This window comes from Euprymna scolopes, chromosome 20 (genome assembly GCF_053919585.1).
Source record: "Euprymna scolopes isolate OS-2025 chromosome 20, ASM5391958v1, whole genome shotgun sequence".
Classification (NCBI taxonomy): Eukaryota; Metazoa; Mollusca; class Cephalopoda; order Sepiida; family Sepiolidae; genus Euprymna; species Euprymna scolopes.
In genome coordinates this window covers 85,408,642-85,430,696 of record NC_136501.1, presented here as the reverse complement: position 1 = coordinate 85,430,696, position 22,055 = coordinate 85,408,642, and the positions used below count along the sequence as shown (strand labels likewise).

General features: G+C 32.4%; 1 protein-coding gene across 1 annotated transcript; it reads left to right on the top strand.

Moving 5' to 3' along the window:
* The first annotated feature begins 3,679 nt into the window (after window positions 1–3,679).
* Window positions 3,680–21,820, top strand: LOC145241514 (NADH dehydrogenase [ubiquinone] 1 beta subcomplex subunit 3-like). The gene is made up of 2 exons (XM_080104556.1): window positions 3,680–3,861; window positions 21,527–21,820. The coding sequence occupies exons 1-2, from the start codon at window positions 3,743–3,745 to the stop codon at window positions 21,693–21,695; spliced, it is 288 nt and encodes a 95-aa protein (XP_079960682.1). The 5' UTR covers window positions 3,680–3,742; the 3' UTR covers window positions 21,696–21,820.
* Window positions 21,821–22,055: the final 235 nt, after the last annotated feature.

Genomic DNA, 22,055 nt, shown 5'->3' with positions numbered 1-22,055 from the left:
GCTTTGAACTTTTTCTTTTATCATCTCTCCTCTAACGTCAGGGGTATATGTTCTAACTTGTCTTTTTCAGTTTAACATGTAGCAGTCATAAACGTCTATTTCCTCTATGAAAGAGCAACCTTAGTGAGGTTGTAACGTGATTCCTGGCCCTGATAGAAGCCATTTTGGATGATGATAGCGTCTTTTGCTATAAGCAAGAACCATATTAATATTTAATGTGAATCGTGAACAAAAGTTATGTTTTAGTGAAACATTATATCAAAGTTTTCCCTTACTTCTCAGACACTGCTTTAGTAAAGAAATTGCGAACATAATTTTCCTTTCCCAAATTGACCATTTAAACATGTTATGGGATACCTTCCTTATGGTCTCTGGATTTCAGGACAATAATTCTTCTAGCTTCCTGTTGTTACTTGAGGTAACATCACTTGGAGAAGGTGCACCATTCCTCATAAAAGCCAGAGTGGGTTAGCTATACTGAGGAGATTTGGGCGGCAAATACTATGTGATTTTGAAAATTTAGTCAAGGTGTATTTGTAGGTAAAAGTATCCTCATGCCAGGTTGTCAAGATAAACTTCTGTTCAGACTTTAGACTCTCGAGGATAGTATCTAGTAGGTATTTAAGTTCTCTCAAGGTATATATATATATATTGGCATGCATATAAAAATGGAAATAAATGAAAAATTGAGAGAATAGATGAGTCACCAGTTAGTAAAGCTGATTTTATCGACTAAGTCTTATAGACATTTTTATGTTTTCTCAGAAATCTGATTGTTTGACTAAATAACCTTTTAGTAAGACTGGGAAACGATTTCAGTGAATGGTAAAATGCAAATGTCTCGAATAACTTACCTTCTTTCTTACTCTGTTTCATTTGGTGGGGGAGAATGTGATGAAAACGAAACATATTACTAAATATCTTGAAGCATGTAAAAGTAATAACTTTTACATAGACGTGTTACTTTTGGGGTATGAAACGATTTTCATTGGTTGAAAATACTTTGAGGTAACATGTTTCCATGAAAACTTTTTTGTGACAAAAAAGTAATTAAAAAAAAAAAATTCCAACCTGTTCAGTTCAGTTCGAAAAAACTTGACTCTCTTGCCCTTCTGACTTTATTCTTTTTATAACGTTTTCTTGGGATGAAGCAAAACTTCATTGATATGCAAATCAATGCATATCAAACTACATCCTCTCATGATCCTTAAAGATCATCGCATAACTCTGTGCCCAGATTGGCAATCACATCAATTTCAAACAGCGCTAGACACTACTAGCCTCTCAAACAATGCTAGACTACTATCTTCTCAAACACAAAAAACATCAGTCGAGTCATAATTCTTCCTTATATGACGATGATTAGAAAAAAGTCAGACTCGAATAACATTTAAACCTTTCCATTTCTTTCAATTTTCAAAGTTTGACGCGAATCGTTTGACATTTTCATTTCTCAACACTTTCAATTTTCACAATCCCACTTTTGTCTGAGTTGCATGAACGTCATATTTCATGCCGGAATAAGCGTGTAAAAAAAAAAAAAAAAAAAAAAAAGGATTGTTGCCAGCATTCATATGACTTTCTACATTCCAACCTGTTCATTTCAGCTCCAAAAACTTGACTCGCTTGACCTCCTGACTCTATTCTTTTTATAACGTTTCCTTGGGGGAGGGGAAGAAGCTTCATCGAAGTGCAAATCAATGCATATCAAACTGCAAAAGTGAATCCAAATGAATCAAAATAAAAAGGAGGGTAAACTAATCGAGTTATTTGCATTTAACAAGTTCAGTGAAATCGTTTAGGTCTTACTACAAAGTTATTTGGTAACAAAATCTGACTTCTGTGCATATTAATTCTGAAAACGTCCTCTCTCTTACCCTGTACAACATGACATCCAGCAAGGCTATCTTCATTTGAAGATATACTGCTCTGCAAAAAAACTCTTTCAGCAGCTGACGTGTATTGTTACTATTCCTTGCACGATTTTAAATTTCTGGCAACCTACACCCAACATGGTTGTTTACTTAAATATATTCTTTGTTGTTTATAGAAGGGCCTTGTTTTTCTTTCATTTGACAACAATTTTTTTAGAATTTGTTTTTACTATTTTTGTCAAGATCAGCTCCTATATACCCTCAATTTCGAAAGGTTACGATTTTTTACTGAGTGTATTTTTTTTTAACCTGTTTTCTTTTTGTAAACTGCCTCGGCAATTTGGAGACGAGGTCTTTTTTTACTTAAAATTGTTTCATTGTTTGTTGTGGGCCAGGATATAAATATCCTAACTCGCTACAAAAGAAAATAATGAAACGAATGGAAAGAAGGAAACAAAGCTCAATTGTTGAATAAAATAAACATGTCGTTTATTTTCTGTTGAAAAATGAATGTTTTAGGTGTAACTCGTGTTCATGTCCGCATGTGGAAAGAAGAGTGAGTAATGTAGTGGAACGAGAAATGGCAGTCCAGTGTGTAGACAAAGAAAAAGATAGAGGGTTGACATCAGTAAAGCTGTGCGCACGTGTTGGTACTTGTCCACGTGGAAATGTCTTCAGGCCACTAGCTGTGGACGCAAACTTGTCTGGTTGATGCACCAAAGTAAAAGGGGGAAAAAGAGTGAGAAAGTCAATCCAGTTCATGGAGAGAGAAAACGTGTAAGGTGTACGTACTGTCTGTTGACTCTTGTCCCACGCATAGTAGCAAGTGGCGTGAGGCGCGCTCGCCCCGAAAGGGGCCGGTGGTCCGTTGACCATTCAGCTCGGAAAGCGAGTCGAAAAAGGAAGGAAACAGCTTGTCTCTTGCTTTTATAGTTGTTTCCGGTGGTCTTTTGCGCATGTGTGGATTTCCTTCAAAGGGGAAGTGACGTTGCCCATGTGTGCGTTAGTGTGTGTGTGTGTGTGTATGCACATGAATGTGAGTGTATGTACGCGAACGTGAATATATCTACGTGTGTGTACGTGTGCGCGTATGTTTGTGTGCGCGTATGTATATGACAAGAAATATGGCTTGAGATGTGAACGCGTGTTTTTGTGGGAGACTAGAAAGGGCTCGTACATGTTCAATGGATTTATACCTTACAAAAAATGCTTACTTTTGCTTAATCGATGCTAGTTATTCCCCTTGAATAAACCTCGAACTCTATAAGCACAGAAAAATACAAAAATATGGTTGCAATTACATTTTTGTATTTTATTTTTAACCAAAAAATATTTTACTTTCTAGAAAACTGGAAAATAAGTATTTATTTCAAATAATAGAAAAAAAAAAAAAAAGTCTGGAATCTGTTTTTCGTAAAACATGTTATGTGCAATAAAAATACGAAAATATAGCAACTGAAACATTTTGTATCAAATTCCATAAGAAAAACATTTTTTATCTATATTTTTTATTTTATAAATATCTTGTATGAAAATAAAAGAAGACGTTTATTTAGACCATTTAGATTATTTATCAAAATAAATAGAAATAAAAATGTTATATTTTTATATACTCTTCATTAAAAATATTTACAAAATGAAAAATACGAAAATATGGCTATAGCATTATTATTAATAAAAGAAAATATTTTTCGGAAAAAAAAAAATCGAGTTTATCTTAATTAATGTATTTTATTAACAACAATCTCGTTCATTTTTTATATAAAATATTTTAATGGTTGATGAAAATTACGAAAATATGGCTTAAGAAATTTATAGTTAACTGGAGAAGCGAGTTTCCCTGGCGAAGGTCAGACGAAGAGGACGAGATGGGTGGCCCGAAGTTTGAAGTTCCTGACTGGAGACAATACAAAGTCGAAGGAGTTCCAGAGTTGGAAAGATTGCAGCGTTTGCTTGCTACACATAACTTGAAAGATCCTTGGATTCGGTAAAACTTCTTTTTCCTTCTATTTTTTAAATCTTTTGTCTTTTTTTTTTTCAATTTCTTCAAAGTCACATTTCAAGAATGAAAGAACATTTTGTTTTTGTTTAAAGTAAAATAACTTTTACAAATTAATTTATATTTTGTTATTTAATATGTGATTAGAAACCAAAGACAAATTGCTAAATAAGTAAACCCAAAAAACAAAAACCATAGAAAAACAAACAAAAAATAACAAACGTTCTTAATTAAAAATATAGAACATCTCCGGTTTAAAAAGATTATCGAACCGTAGTTATTTTCACAACGATGTTGCCGATGTAACTTCCGACCTTCTTTTCGAATCTGGGAATCTTTATTTCGAACTTGGGAACCTATACGGAATTTCGACCTGAATCCGTTAGGTGCTTGATGTAAAGGATAAAAATGTTTGAAAGTTATGTTCTTAACACAAGCGATAACAACTAAGAATAACAATAAATAACGGCGCTTTTAAACGGCCACGCACGGCTGACGAAAAGAGAACAATCTACCTTTGTGAATTCATATGGGTTCTCGAATTTGACATAGATTACCAGTTTGTAAAATATGTACATGGAGAACGTCGAAGGTTACATCGGCCGAAACGTTGTTAAAAGAACAACCAAAGTGAGGATATTAGTCTAAATGATCGAAAGACTTTTTTGAATCAACATTCATTAAGTTTGTTTTTTGGTTATTTTTTTTTATGAATGGATATGTATTAATTAATACATTAATAATTAATGTATATGTGGATAATTAATAAGTCTCAGTCAGTCCTTAGTATAGGCGGATAATATGAAGTCAGTCCCAAAAATGATTAAAATAGTTTACTTTTTGAAAATCGCGAAAATAAAAATGTAAAAAAACTAACCAACTTCGAAGGATTAGGTTAGAATAAAAAAAAAAGGGTTAATTTGAAGTTTCTAAGTGCACAATCGCTTTTAAATTGACGACTTTTATAGGTTTTCGAGTCTGCTGAAAACGAATAAAATTGGTGCTGACACATAGTTTTCCTGATATTAAGATATTGGTTTTTCCAATATAGTTATGATCTACAGTCGTCGCCATGATTTTTAAACTACAGACGATAAAATGAATAATTCGCATATGTTTGTTTTTTTCTTCAACTCAAGTAAAACAAAATGGCGACCTATGTAAACCATTAATTAATGTCTTAATATCAAGAAAACTATTTGTCTGCTCCAGTTTTAAATGCAATGTTCATTTTCAACAGACCCGACAACCTATAAAATTTGTCAATTTAAAGATGATTGTTCAGTAGGAAATAAATCACAAATTGACCAAAAAAAGAAAACAAAGGAAGCTCGTAAGTCATAAGTTGATTCAGCTATTTCCAGGGCCGGGTAGGAATTCTCTGTCTATACTAAGGACCTACACCGTAAGTACTGAGATTCTATGTATTACAAGTACTGTTTGATAATTATTTCTTTTGTCTAGTGACTTCCAATTGATTGAAAACTGCTTTTTCTAAAGATTATTAAAATCTATGAAAATTCGTTATTTCTTAACAACTTTTGGTTTTATCAGAAAGATAAAACCCTGAAGTTTATTATGTAAAAAGCAGAATAATATAAAATCTTTTCTATAATTTTTAATATAATTTTAAGTTTTAAATTAAAAAAACAAAAAAACAAAACACGTTTAATCACGGCCACTAAGATATAGAAGGCCTGTTAACTGAAAAATGCCTGCAGGCAATATAGGTAAGATTTGGCGAACTGATAATGTCGATACCATATGATGGCATTTTTTAAAAGAGCATTAAAATATGTTAAAAGAAAGGAACTCAATTTGATTAATAATGAAATTGAACTTTATTCAATATCTATAATATAAAGCTGAATGTGTGTGTGGTCACGAATAGGCTCCTATATGGTTGACTATTTTAAAAAACTGATTACATATAATGATAGATGTATCGAGACACAGGAATGGGTATGTTTGATCTGGCAGAACGGTGGTTCATTAAAATTGTGGGGTCTGCGTTCGCGCCTGGTCCACAAAGTATGAAAATAAAAAATTAAAAAAACCTTTACAAGTGTTTTTCATATAGATGTACATGAGAATATTTTGATAAGTATGTTTTAACTTAAATAGGGATGGTATAATAAAATTGTGGGGTCTGCGTTCGCGCCTAGCCTCCATAGAATGCAAATAGGCACAAACTTTAATAAAGACTTTTCATATCTATCTGCATAAGTATACTTTGATAATTATGTTTCAGTTTGAAGAAATATGGTATAATAAAATTATGGGGTGTTCGTTCGCACCTGACCTCCATAGAATGGAAATATGTCACAAAGTTTAACAAAGTTTTTTAATATCGATCCACAGAATATTGTTGTGTTTCAGTGTGAATGGGTATGGTATAATAAATTATGGGGTTTATCTATTTTATTTTTACTTTCATCATATTTTGCTTTGGTTTTGATACCCCCAAATTCAACCCAAATTTACAACCCTTCCTTTTCATAACCTATCATACTTTCATAAATCAGTCCATTTTCTGTAGGCTGTTTTTGAACCCAGTCAACGACAGGTACTTTTGCTAGTAGAATATAAATATTATCTATGTAAGATTACGTAATTTTAAAGCAATATACAAGCTAATACTGACAAAACTGAATTATGAATTTAGGGAACAAACAATTAAAGAAACATAAAACGAATAATTCTTGGCCTTCGGGACAAAATCACAGTGTAGTAGTATCTCTTCTGATGCTACAGTTCACCTTTTCTGTCCTCGGCCGGTGGAGAAGAAATCCTTTATGACTGAGACAATTTTTATTTTTGTTTCTATCCAGAGTGCCCTTTATTGGGAATCTGGATTTTCCCCACAAGATTATATGTTGAAATATTTAAATAAGTATTATTTTTGATGCAGAAATTATATTTAAAGTTTTGGTTTTCTGTTCTTCTATGTCCATTTTTTCCCCCATGTTTTGCATCAAAATGTGTAGCATATTTGCATCAGTTACATGGTTAGGAATCCTATACTTCGCTGTAGTCTTCATTTTCATATCAGTGCAGAATACATGAATGCAGAGATGAAGTTCACATGATTACTAAAAGACAATCATACTATAATGTGAACATTGGTTAAAACCAAGAAAATGTAGTAAACATCTATGATATTAAAATCAGGATGGTAGTGAATTTGGGAGGAGACTTTATTATTATTATTTCACTCACTAGGAGTTGTCTCACAGGCCATCATCAGTGATCGCTCACTGGCAGTAACCTGTGGTATTTGCTGGAGACTGAGTGACAAGTCTCCCCAGATTTCCAATGTTCTCCACCTCTTGACCACTCATGTAGATGATTGCATGTTATCGCAACAGCCGTTTGCCATTAATTTCTTGTTGGCATCGGCCATTGGTGTTTCCTGGGGTTTGGGTGACAAAATGCCTCCCCAAGATTTGAACTGCACATTTCCAGTGGAGATCTGGTTAGTACTCTCCTATCTCTGACTTTCCATCCTCCCTGACCCTTCACAACTAGTTGGTGTGGTGCCTATCTACAGTTTTTTTTGACACGTCATGGGGAACGTGGACCTTTCATAAATGGGTTTTAATGGCTGCTCCCTGAGGTTTTCTTTCACTTTCTTCACATATATCTCGTACACATTTTTGTAATCGAGCATTTTTTTTTTTTTCATTTTTTTTTCATTTCTTTAATTAAATTTGATTCATACTTTTATTTCATGCTTGATTTTATTTTATTTTCATTTTTATTTTTATTATATTATATTTTCCACACTAATATTTTTATTTTTTTTTTTTACATTTATTTTTTTCATGCAAATTCAAATAATACTTTTGGCCTTTTTTACCTCAAATAGTACCTTCAAAAAAGTTTTTGTGATTAAATAAACCTATGAAAACCTTTTCCTTATGTGCTTTTTAGGGAGCAAAATTAAAACCTGTTTATGTAGGGTCCACGTTCCCTGTGAAGTACCTTTTTTTTATTATTGTTGTTGTTATAATAATAATGGTGCTTGTGCAGTGCATGCACCGTGCTATATTTTAGATAGGATTTTCAAGTTAAATTAAATTTTATGGTATCTTTTTTTTTATTTTTTTTTTTTTTATTAAATTGTTAGGTGAAAGTGCAGAATAGCTAGACCCCCCCCTCCCGGTTAAGAATGGCTTTCTAAATAACATTATTTAAGCACGGTACGTACACAGCACAAATACCAAACAATATTTATTTATAAGATAAAAGACAAGAAAATATGTTTACTAAAATTTAATGTACTCTTTATTTTTAGTTCATATCAAAATAAAAGCTGATTAGTTAATGAATTTTTAAGCTGAATTTGTGTTCGTATGTCTTGGGAAAGAATAGAGAATTTCCTATTTCATTTCCCATTTCAGTCATGTAAATTATTTACAGATAAAATGTTATAAAACAAGCAAACAAAAACTTTTAAGGTTTAAATATATTTTCAAAAAAATAAATTACACCTGGTGCTAAAATATTGAATTCATCGATCGTTTTAGTTTAAAAAAAACTGTTGTGAAAAATGCTTCTAACTTTAAAATATTTGGAAATACTCAATGGAAAGTTTTATTTATTAGTAAAAGAACGGACTGAAAAATATTCTCATATAAATTTTTTTTGCAGTTTAAAAAAAAAAAAAAAAGAAGATAGTCGACTTCCTTCGATAGAAATAAAAGTTCAAAAACAAGTTCAGTTACTGTTATATTTTGTTAGATTAAAATTATCCCAATGCGCAATTTATATAATTATCCAAATGTAGAATTATTTTCTCTTTAGGAGAATAAAAAACATGCACGTTTGGACTACCTTCATAAAATTACCACAGCCACAATCTAAGGCAACGAAAAATATTTTTTATGGCCACGTGGTTGAACACTGGAAACTTTAGGCACTTTTACCTACATGTTGATCTGGTAATGACGTCACACTGTCATGTTCACCGACCTACTCTCTCTAGCCGTGGTTTAACCCAGTTTTCGCAGAATGTAAATGAGACCCTTTTTTTTTTCTTTTTTTCTTTTTTTTTTTTTTTAAAGTTTTTGAATCAATTAAACTAACTTTTTTATGTCTAAATATAATTTACTATGATTGGCTATAAGAATATGCAAAAATATTAGAATATAATTGTTATATTTTAATAAATTCAAATAATTCCATTTTTTATCATGAACTCCTACATTTTACCTACCGCCTCCATCTTGGATTTTAGGTATGGGAACCCAGTCGTGTCTAAATATTTATTTAAGGATTTTCATGTCTTTTAATGTAACTAGACAGACAAATACATTTTTTTTTTAAATAATTGGATTAAATTATAATTACAAACGCCATTTATGGTAAAATGTTATTTTTAGCTTTATAATTTTTTTCCTTCATAATAATTGATCAACCAAGCTTTAAATTTTTTCTAATATTTGTTAAAAGTAAATAAAAACTGCTTTTTTTCTTTTTTTACATCAAACATAAATTTTTGGCATTATATTTCTTAGTTTTAATATCACTTTTAGTCAGTTTTTAATTTCATGATTAAAATCATTTTTCCTTTATTTTCTAATTAATAATAACCAATGAGCCACACACTTTTTTCATTAACTAGATCATACTGTATTTTCCCCAATTCTTTATTGGTGGCCCTTAATCTATCTACGGAAATCCATGTCTTCATAGTTAATTTCCAAAAGGGGAGATAACTACTTTTTTTAAACCGTAACGAGCTACCGTATCTTGAAAAAATCTCACATAAAACGACACTTGCAGATATAATTAATACTTATAATTTTCACTCCCTATTTTTTTATTTTTTTGGTATCGATCCTTTAAGGCATTCTTTATGTACTGGTACATGAAAAGTTTACACATTCTAAAATTAAATTTTTAATTTATTTTTAAAGATTTAAAAGTATGCATATTTTAGCATTTTCGTAAAAAAAAAAAAAAAAAAATTTTTATCCTCATTCTGAAAGATAATAATTATTGGTAACATATTCAATGAATCTCACACATCAAAACACAAAAGATAAAAAAATTAAACTCATTTAAATTTCGGATTTCAATCTTCAATATCGAAGGCACCCTGTGAATTTTTTTTTTTTTTTTTTTCTACACTCATTCACCCTCCTACCACAAAATGAGTATGTGCTTAATGGATCGCTTGGACTTTAAGGAGTCAAACAAGGGACAAATGAGGAAGGGGGTGTTATGAAGTTTCAAAAAAATATATTTATGCAATGAATACGAAATAAAGTTACACACATATAAAGTGCATTCTTTACTTATTAATTGGTGAAAATTTTGTATTGATTAGATAATTACCTGATTTTTTGGTAGATTTTTAAAGACACTCTTACGAAAATCAAAAATACTCCATAAATTTGACGGTTACTACTTTCATCTCTTTTGTAATTTATTTAAAGAAACGAGGGAGTAGGAGTCTGTGTGTGATTCTCCCACTTGTTATTTGCCTTGTTCTCACTATTCTTTTACCCTTCACCATTTGAAAGTGGTTTTGTCCGAAGGTTTACAAAGACATATTTTTACCAGCTTGACAGATTTTGGATTAAAGTTTTGCTTTCCTTCTGTCTATTCAAGTGATTACAAAATAAAGGGTAGCTTTGTGACTGGGTTCGAATTTCTTAACCAGCAATAATTATCACTTTCTATGCTGATGATTGTGTAAGCATGAAACTCTAGTGTCAGTAGGTTTAAAATGATATTTATTTAAACACTATTATTGTTAGGAAGCTCCTTTAAGAATAAAGCACTTGAATGTAAACACAATATTCTGACTTCTGGTCAATGAATGATCTCTATTTACTGTGAACACAGGTCCTTAATTACTTTCCATTCATGTGTTAATTGCTAGTAGCCTAAAGGAAAGATGTTTGCCTACAAAGTTAAGAATGGCTTTGTGACTGGATTCAAATCTCATGAGCAGCAGTAATTATCACTTCCTTCACTGATGATTGTATATGCATGACACACTAATGTTTGTAGGTATAACAATAGTTAATATTTGAAAAATAGTAAAGGTGTGTGTGTGTATGTGTATATAGATATATATAATTACTTCAATCTTTTCCAGGTCAAAAAGATGATTCTTATGTATAAATTCCTCCTCTTGAGTCTAACAATTCTCTGCTAAACTTAGCACAAGTGGATCACGGAAATCAAGTAACAAGCTGCAAAGTCTACTAAATTCACAACCGATGCTGACAGACTGAATAGCTATACTGTAGAGAAACTCTCCTCAAAATATGGCACTGCTAAGTTATTTTCCTTTGTTTATATTAAAAGAATTTCTTTGCACCAGTGTACAGGCGCAGGATTGATATACGAACGTGCCTCACGTTTTAATCACCATCCGTACATCATCTTTCAACACAATTGGATCCTTCAGTTTGGCAAAGTAAAATGTGCATTTTATGCTGTGGTGTCCACTCTGATGATGAATGTGTGCGATTTGCTTAATGTTCAATTGATGTGTAGTGGCAGCGTAGGTATGTTGAATGGGTTCAACCTCAGTTTTTACTTTACTGAGCCACCGCTGTGATACTCTTGTCAATTGATTGGCTTTATTGTCACCTGATTTTTACTAATGCTACATCTAATGTGAGCCCATACTCAATAACCAAGTCCATGAGCGTGCTGAGTCATCTTTGTAGCAGCATTTTGTTGGCTGGTTGAGTTGTGACTTCCCTGTCAGTAAACACAAGCTGAATCTGTCTTCGCCTGCTACTGGAGCGCCAACTTAACGCCTTTTAACATTTTTGTCCAGTTCTACCAAGTTAATGTGTTGCACATTATTCACTAGGCACAACCTGTTTGCATTTTCAATGACTGATCCATTGGCCTTTAGCACAACCCTAGTGGCAAGTGAGCTTACGTCCACCTAAACCATAACCTCGTTTCTATTCATGCAGCAATCACCTTGCACAGGATCACCCTGATGTATCCTACTCGGCATTTCCATCAACATAGTCCTGAGAGAGAGGTTATGCACGTCATCATCTCAGCCAACGGTAACTTTGTTGATGCAATGTTTTATGTGTACTGTAGCTACACACAGTCATCCGCAAACAAGAAAATGCCCAATCGGTTTTCCATATATTGAAAAAACTGTTCGCCTCATCATGACTGACGGAGATTCTGGTGCATCTCCTTCTCGTATCCATCGTAGCCTACTACCATCGTTGCGAACGCGCAATCTGAGCACTCTTACTCCTTCTTGAAGTCGCTTAGGAGATTTGCAGGCCAGTTCAAATTTTTCTAAATGTTTCTTCTCTTGATCTGCAGATGTGAGATGCAAATCGATGAAAACGTTGTCAATGTATGATGATGTGGGTTGTTGTATCGACATATCCTATGAAATTACTGCATTCATAATTGATCACATTATTGGTGCAAAGTTTAGGCCAAACTCAAGTTGTGTGTCTATCTTATCCAGCTCCCCAATAAGATATTGCCTAATATCTTTGCCTCTTTAACATCACTGTCTGAAAGGCCCACAGTGATTTGTGTATGTGCACTTCAAGATAGGCCTTCTTTAGGTCCAATATGGCAACATCAGAGTCTTCACGCCGCCATTCCCGCAACTTCTGTGCACATCCATCTGCATTTGTTGTAAATGCGTCGACAAAGTCATTGAGCTCTCTGTAGTCCATCACGGATCTCACTTTATTTTATTCATCTGCATTATCGCCATTAACGGAATTAAGGTCTTAGTTCTTCTGGATATGGCATCAACCATCCATTTTTCAGCCATAGATCAAGTTCTTTTTCATATTCGACCACTATATGCTTGGTTATGGGATACTCTGGTATTCTTCAATTGCCCCAGTGTTTGTCCACCCGTCCATTTCCATGCGGCAGTCCATTCTTTCTTTTGTTGGTCAAATACAGCACTGAAGTCTGGCTCAGCAATGTTAATCGCAGCACACTTAGCTACGTTTCCCATGAGAAAGTGAACCTCACCAGATTCAGTCAAATGCACTCCACCCAACTTCTCGAGAGCATTAAATCCCTGCAAAAGGTCAAAGCCAAACAGTTTTCTTTCAACAACTAAGACCTCCAGTTGCAAAGAGTGCAGATTACCTACTGTAAACTCGACTTGGCCAGTCCCACAGCATCTCATAACTTGCGGAGTTGGAGTCGGAATCGGATTTCTAAGAGTACTAGGAGTTAGAGTTGGAATTTTTTATCCGACTCCTATTTCTTAAGTCCAATAAATTACTTTTGCCACAATGTAACTGAAGGTCGAGCTTAATGTAACTGTTAGTTCAGTACTATAAGTTATATCCCTTGAATCAGTTTCAAGTTATCTCCCCTGGCAACAAGTTTTGAAGTATGGAAAAGACTATTACATGCATAATGCCATATTGGAAATCATGGCATGGTTTCTTTCCAGCATTAGGTTATAGGCTGACCAAATGTCTCTGGATCAGTTCTCCATTTTTGTGAGTTAAAACACCATTGACATTTTGTCAGATTTAGTTTTTGGACAGTTGAAATGGGACCTCAAGACACCTAGCCATTTCAGCATGGTACCTCCTCTATACAAAGTAGTCTCATTTTATATTGCAACCTGAAGCATTTCCGGTTGTGTTTAGGTATTTATAATACAGACTTTTACATAGAAATTATGCCTGTTGATGTGTTTCCCCTCTTTGTGTATCATGTGTTCTCTCCTTAGTTTTGTCTTTGACAAAAGCAAGTGAGAAAATAAATGTATGTATATAAATGAGAATCAATGGAGGCACTAAGTATACATACATACATACACACGTGTGTATGTATGTAAAAAGAATGTCTTGAATTTGGTCTAGAAAATGATTTTTTTTTTTTTAAGTCTCTCAGAAAAGAGGTACTGCAGAAACATTTATGCACATATGTAGCTTATAATGTTGTATAAATAAACATATATATATATATATATATATATATATATATATATATATATATATATATATATATATATATATATATATTAAAGTAGCCTCACAAAGCTACAGAGGAGACAATCAAGCAAAGAAAAATTTTAAGCAAAATTTATCCGAAGCAGCAAAACTGAAGCTAGCCTGCCAGGACACTATATAAAATTTGGGCATATTTCATCATTGGTTTACAAATATACCATTTGCCCTAAAATGTTAACCATAGAATAGTATTATAATCTTAAAAAAACCCTGCAAATTTTCATGGAGTTTTGTCCCATAGAACCAAAGATATGAGCATTTCAAAGAGTGTATATGTATGTATGTATGTATCTCTCTCCTTCCCTCCCAAATCTCTGGCATTGATGGAGGGGAGATCAAAACTTGCTGATATGGTTTCAAATGATCTGAAATAACAGCAAGGAGAGACTTGATTCCAAATATTTCTCATATATTATATCTCCCCTCTTTTGGAAATAGCGTACGATTATGAATATCTCCAGTATCAAATAATCCTTATACACTGAAATTTACTTTATGTATGAACACCAAAGAGGAGAAATATAACATCAGAAATTTTTGGACATAAAGTTATATTCCTTTTCTTTATTAATTTAACTCAAAATAGACACCCACTTTATAGCTACCTTTTTTTGTGGTGGAAGGGAGGGGGCGCCTTTTATTTATTTATTTTTTTTTAGGGGTGGTTATTTGGTAATTGTGGCCTGATAGACCAAAATAAAACCTACCTTAAACCAACTTTTCTATAGGTTTCGGGTATGCTGAAAACGAATATCGCATTTCAAGTTTCCTCAAATAAGTATTTTTATGTTGTGAGGTGGCGTTCATATATGTCGTGACTGTGTGTCGTTTTACTCCATGTCAATATAGTATTTGCTTCTTAACAAATTAAACCCTAAGTTATCTTTGTGACCTATTTGGTCTTTTTTCAATTTCCCCCCTTTTGTTTTTGTTTTTTTTCAATTTCCCCCCTTTTGTTTTTTTTTTCAATTTCCCCCCTTTTATTTTTTTTTTTCAATTTTCCCCCTTTTATTTTTTTTTTTCAATTTTCCCCCTTTTATTTTTTTTTTTTTAATTTTCCCCCTTTTATTTTTTTTTTTATTTTCCCCCTTTTATTTTTTTTTTTCAATTTTCCCCCTTTTATTTTTTTTTCAATTTTCCCCCTTTTATTTTTTTTTTTCAATTTTCCCCCTTTTATTTTTTTTTTTCAATTTTCCCCCTTTTATTTTTTTTTTTCAATTTTCCCCCTTTTATTTTTTTTTTTCAATTTTCCCCCTTTTATTTTTTTTTTTCAATTTTCCCCCTTTTATTTTTTTTTTTCAATTTTCCCCCTTTTATTTTTTTTTTTCAATTTTCCCCCTTTTATTTTTTTTTTTCAATTTTCCCCCTTTTATTTTTTTTTTTCAATTTTCCCCCTTTTATTTTTTTTTTCAATTTTCCCCCTTTTATTTTTTTTTTCAATTTTCCCCCTTTTATTTTTTTTTTTCAATTTTCCCCCTTTTATTTTTTTTTTTCAATTTTCCCCCTTTTATTTTTTTTTTTCAATTTTCCCCCTTTTATTTTTTTTTTTCAATTTTCCCCCTTTTATTTTTTTTTTTCAATTTTCCCCCTTTGTTTTTTTTTTTTCAATTTTCCCCCTTTGTTTTTTTTTTTTCAATTTTCCCCCTTTGTTTTTTTTTTTTCAATTTTCCCCCTTTGTTTTTTTTTTTTCAATTTTCCCCCTTTTGTTTTTTTGTTTTTTTCAATTTTCCCCCTTTTGTTTTTTTGTTTTTTTCAATTCCCCCCCTGTTTTTTTTCAATTTTCCCCCTTTTATTTTTTTTTTCAATTTTCCCCCTTTTATTTTTTTTTTCAATTTTCCCCCTTTTATTTTTTTTTTCAATTTTCCCTGTTTTATTTTTTTTTCAGTTTTCCCCCTTTTATTTATTTATTTTTTTCTATTTTCCATCTTTTGTTTTTTTTTTTCAATTTTTAAAAGGGGGGTGAATATATAAATTATATTCACCCCCTTTTTTATTTATATTAACCCCCTTTTTTATTTATATTCACCCCCTTTTTTATTTATATTCACCCCCTTTTTTTATTTATATTCACCCCCTTTTTTTATTTATATTCACCCCCTTTTAATTTATATTCACCCCTCTTTGTTATTTATATTCACCCCCCTTTTTATTTATATTAACCCCCCCTTTTTATTCATATTCACCCCCTTTTTTATTTATATTAACGCCCCCCTTTTTTATTTATATTAACCCCCCTTTTTTATTTATATTCACCCCCTTTTTTTTTACATTCACCCCCCCTTTTTTATATTAACCCCCTTTTTTTATATTAACCCCCCTTTTTTATTTATATTCACCCCCCCCCTTTTTCATTTATATTAACCCCCCTTTTTTATTTATATTCACCCCCCTTTTTATTCATATTCACCCCCTTTTTATTCATATTCACCCCCCTTTTTTATGTATGTTCACCCCCCCTTTTTTATTTATATTCACCCCCCCTTTTTTATTCATATTCACCCCCCTTTTTTATTTATATTCACCCCCCCTTTTTATTTATATTCACCCCCTTTTTTATTTATATTCACCCCCTTTTTTATTTATATTCACCCCCTTTTTTATTTATATTCACCACCCCTTTTTATTTATATTCACCCCCCTTTTTATTTATATTCACCCCCCTTTTTATTTATATTCACCCCCCTTTTTATTTATATTCACCCCCCTTTTTATTTATATTCACCCCCCTTTTTTATATATATTAACCCCCTTTTTTATATATATTAACCCCCTTTTTCATTTATATTAACCCCCTTTTTCATTTATATTAACCCCCTTTTTCATTTATATTAACCCCCTTTTTTATTTATATTCATCCCCCTTTTTTATTTATATTCACCCCCCCTTTTTTATTCATAATTACCCCCCCCTTTTTTATTCATAATTACCCCCCTCTCTTTTTATTTATATTGACCCCCTTTTTTTATTTATATTAACCCCCCATTTTTTTATTTATATTCACCCCCCTTTTTCATTTATATTAATCCCCCTTCTTTATTTATATTAATCCCCCTTTTTTATTTATATCAACCCCCCTTTTTATTTATATTAACCCCCCCTTTTTCATTTATGTTAACCCCCCTTTTTTATTTATATTAACCCCCTTCTTAATTTATATTAACCCCCCCTTTTTTATTTATATTAACCCCCCTTTTTATTTATATTAACCCCCCTTTTTATTTATATTAACCCCCCTTTTTATTTATATTAACCCCCCTTTTTCATTTATATTAACCCCCCTTTTTTATTTATAATAACCCCCCTTTTTTATTTATATTAACCCCCCTTTTTTATTTATATTAACCCCCCTTTTTTATTTATATTAACCCCCCTTTTTTATTTATATTAACCCCCCCTTTTTTATTTATATTAACCCCCCCTTTTTTATTTATATTAACCCCCCTTTTTTATTTATATTAACCCCCCTTTTTTATTTATATTAACCCCCCTTTTTTATTTATATTAACCCCCCCTTTTTTATTTATATTAACCCCCCTTTTTTATTTATATCAACCCCCCCTTTTTATTTATGTTAACCCCCCCTTTTTCATTTATAATAACCCCCCTTTTTTATTTATATTAACCCCCCTTTTTTATTTATATTAACCCCCCTTTTTTATTTATATTCACCCCCTTTTTATTTATATTCACCCCCCTTTTTTATTTATGTTAACCCCCCTTTTTCATTTATGTTAACCCCCCTTTTTTATTTATATTAACCCCTTTTTTATTTATATTAACCCCCCCTTTTTATTTATATTAACCCCCCCTTTTTATTTATATTAACCCCCCTTTTTTATTTATATTAACCCCCTTTTTTATTTATATTAACCCTCTTCTTAATTTATATTAACCCCCCCTTTTTTATTTATATTAACCCCCCTTTTTTATTTATATTAACCCCCCTTTTTATTTATATTAACCCCCCTTTTTCATTTATATTAACCCCCCTTTTTTATTTATAATAACCCCCCTTTTTATTTATATTAACCCCCCTTTTTATTTATATTAACCCCCCTTTTTATTTATATTAACCCCCCTTTTTTATTTATATTAACCCCCCTTTTTTATTTATATTAACCCCCCCCCTTTTTTATTTATATTAACCCCCCCCTTTTTTATTTATATTAACCCCCTTTTTTTATTTATATTAACCCCCCTTTTTTATTTATATTAACCCCCCTTTTTTATTTATATTAACCCCCCCTTTTTTATTTATATTAACCCCCCCTTTTTATTTATATCAACCCCCCCTTTTTATTTATATTAACCCCCTCTTTTTCATTTATGTTAACCCCCCTTCTTAATTTATATTAACCCCCCCTTTTTTATTTATATTAACCCCCCCCCTTTTTATTTATATTAACCCCCCCTTTTTTATTTATATTAACCCCCCTTTTTTATTTATATTAACCCCCCTTTTTATTTATATTAACCCCCCCCCCCTTTTTATTTATATTAACCCCCCTTTTTATTTATATTAACCCCCCTTTTTATTTATATTAACCCCCCTTTTTCATTTATATTAACCCCCCTTTTTTATTTATAATAACCCCCCTTTTTTATTTATATTAACCCCCCTTTTTTATTTATATTAACCCCTCTTTTTTATTTATATTAACCCCTCTTTTTTATTTATATTAACCCCCCTTTTTTATTTATATTAACCCCCCCTTTTTTATTTATATTAACCCCCCCCCTTTTTTATTTATATTAACCCCCCTTTTTTATTTATATTAACCCCCCCCTTTTTATTTATATTAACCCCCCTTTTTTATTTATATTAACCCCCTTTTTTATTTATGTTAACCACCCTTTTTTTATTTATATTAACCCCCCCACTTTTTTATTTATATTAACCCCCCCACTTTTTTATTTATATTAACCCCCCCTTTTTTATTTATGTTAACCCCCCCCTTTTTTATTTATGTTAACCCCCCCCTTTTATTTATGTTAACCCCCCCTTTTATTTATGTTAACCCCCCCTTTTTTATTTATGTTAACCCCCCCTTTTTTATTTATGTTAACCCCCCTTTTTCATGGATGTTAACCCCCCTTTTTTATTTGTATTAACCCCCCTTTTTTTATTTATATTCACCCCCCTTTTTCATTTATATTAACCCCCCTTTTCATTTATATTAACCCCCCTCTTTTTTATTCATATTAACCCCCCTTTTTTTATTCATATTAACCCCCCTTTTTTTATTCATATTAACCCCCTTTTTTATTTATATTAACCCCCCCTTTTTTATTTATATTAACCCCCCTTTTTTATTTATGTTAACCCCCCTTTTTTATTTATGTTAACCCCCCCTTTTTTTTATTTATATTAACCCCCCCCTTTTTTATTTATATGTTAACCCCCCCTTTATATTAACCCCCCCTTTTTTATTTGTGTTAACCCCCCCTTTTTTATTTATATTAACCCCCCTTTTTCATTTATATTAACCCCCCTTTTTTATTTATAATAACCCCCCTTTTTATTTATATTAACCCCCCTTTTTTATTTATATTAACCCCCCTTTTTTATTTATATTACCCCCCCTTTTTTATTTATATTACCCCCCCTTTTTCATTTATATTAACCCCCCTCTTTTTCATTCATATTAACCCCCCTCTTTTTTATTCATATTAACCCCCCTTTTTCATTTATATTAACCCCCCTTTTTCATTTATATTAACCCCCCTTTTTTATTTATAATAACCCCTCCTTTTTATTTGTATTAACCCCTCCTTTTTATTTGTATTAACCCCCCCTGTTTTATTTGTATTAACCCCCCCTGTTTTATTTATATTAACCCCCCTTTTTCATTTATATTAACACCCTTTTTTATTTATATTAACCCCCTTTTTATTTATATTAACCCCCTTTTTATTTGTATTAACTCCTCCTTTTTATTTGTATTAACCCCTCCTTTTTATTTGTATTAACCCCCCCTGTTTTATTTATATTAACCCCCCCTGCTTTATTTATATTAACCCCCCCTGCTTTATTTATATTAACCCCCCCTGTTTTATTTATATTAACCCCCCCTGTTTTATTTATATTAACCCCCCCTGCTTTATTTATATTAACCCCCCCTGCTTTATTTATATTAACCCCCCCTGCTTTATTTATATTAACCCCCCCTGTTTTATCTATATTAACCCCCCCGTTTTATCTATATTAACCCCCCCGTTTTATCTATATTAACCCCCCCGTTTTATTTATATTAACCCCCCCTTTGTTTTTTCTATTTCCCCCCTTTGTTTTTTCTATTTCCCCCCTTTGTTTTTTCTATTTCCCCCCTTTGTTTTTTCTATTTCCCCCCTTTGTTTTTTCTATTTCCCCCCTTTGTTTTTTCTATTTTCCCCTTTGTTTTTTCTATTTCCCCCCTTTGTTTATTCTATTTCCCCCTCTTTGTTTTTTCTATTTCCCCCCCTTGTTTTTTCTATTTCCCCCCCCCTTGTTTTTTCTATTTCCCCCCCCCTTTTTTTTCTATTTCCCCCCCCCTTTTTTTTCTATTTCCCCCCCTTTTTTTTTCTATTTCCCCCCCTTGTTTTTTCTATTTCCCCCCCTTGTTTTTTCTATTTCCCCCCCCCCTTGTTTTTTCTATTTCCCCCCCCCTTGTTTTTTCTATTTCCCCCCCCTTGTTTTTTCTATTTCCCCCCCCTTTGTTTTTTCTATTTTCCCCCTTTCCCCCTTTGTTTGTTTTCTATTTCCCTCCCCTTGTTTGTTTCCCCCCTTGTTTGTTTTCTATTCCCCCCTCGTTTGTTTTCTATTCCCGCTCTTGTTTGTTTTCTATTCCCGCTCTTGTTTGTTTTCTATTCCCCCCTTGTTTGTTTTCTATTTCCCCCCCTTGTTTGTTTTCTATTTCCTCCCCCCTGTTTTTTTTCTATTTCCTCCCCCACCCCTGGTTTGTTTTTTATTTCCTCCCCCCCCTGGTTTGTTTTCTATTTCCCCCCTTGTTTGTTGTCTATTCCCCCCCTTGTTTGTTGTCTATTCCCCCCCTTGTTTGTTGTCTATTCCCCCCCTGTTTGTTGTCTATTCCCCCCCCCTGTTTGTTGTCTATTCCCCCCCCTTGTTTGTCTATTCCCCCCCCCTTGTTTGTCTATTCCCCCCCCTTGTTTGTCTATTCCCCCCCCTTGTTTGTTGTCTATTCCCCCCCCTTGTTTGTTGTCTATTCCCCCCCCTTGTTTGTTTTCTATTCCCCCCCTTGTTTGTTTTCTATTCCCCCCCTGTTTGTTTTCTATTTCCCCCCCCCTTGTTTGTTTTCTATTCCCCCCCCCTGTTTGGTTTTCAATCCCTCCCCCTGTGTTTGTTTTCTATTCCCCCCCCCTTGTTTGTTTTCTATTCCCCCCCCCTTGTTTGTTTTTTCTGTATCACTCCTTGTTTTTTCCATCTCTTCCCACTCTTTGTTTTTTCTCCCCCTTATGTTTTTCTTTTCCTCCCTTTGTTTTTTTTTTCTTTTGCCCCTTTCTCCCCTCCTTTTCTTTTTCCCCTCCTTTTCTTTTTCCCACCTTTCCTGCTTTTTCCCTTTTCTTGCTTATTTTTTATTTATTGAAAAAATTTCATTATTTTACTGCTTTCAAAATTTACCTGTTGATATTGTTTTTTTAAAAATCTTTTTCAGAAATGAAGTGTGGCGCTTTCACCCCAAAGAATATTCTTCAAGAATGACAAATATGCGAAAATCTGTATTTCGAGGCTTCAAATATGCAGTTGCTGCTATGGTGGTTACCATTGCAGTAGAACAACTTCAAGCGATGTACCAACCCCCTAAAGATCCGGGCCACCATTAACCTCTTCAGTTCATAGAATGGCTTTTTGATTTTGTTTAGTGTTATTGCCAAATAATGAAGCGGACGGTAATGAAACTAATTATGCTACAAATAAATTAAAATAAACCATTAATTTACAAACAAAACTCCTTGGGTTTCTTTTTTTTTTCATTTCACTTTTTCATTTCACTAGAAAAAAAACATGTAACCCATTGGGTCACAATTAAATTGTTTGAATCAGAAAAAGTGAGTTTGTAAAACCAGTTAATTTAAGTACCATGAACTAACCAAGTTTAGAATGTGAAAATCAGTAAATATAGTGAAATTCCTTTAATTTCAACTTGCAATATCTTGTTTGTTTTGGGGGGAGTTATTTTGATA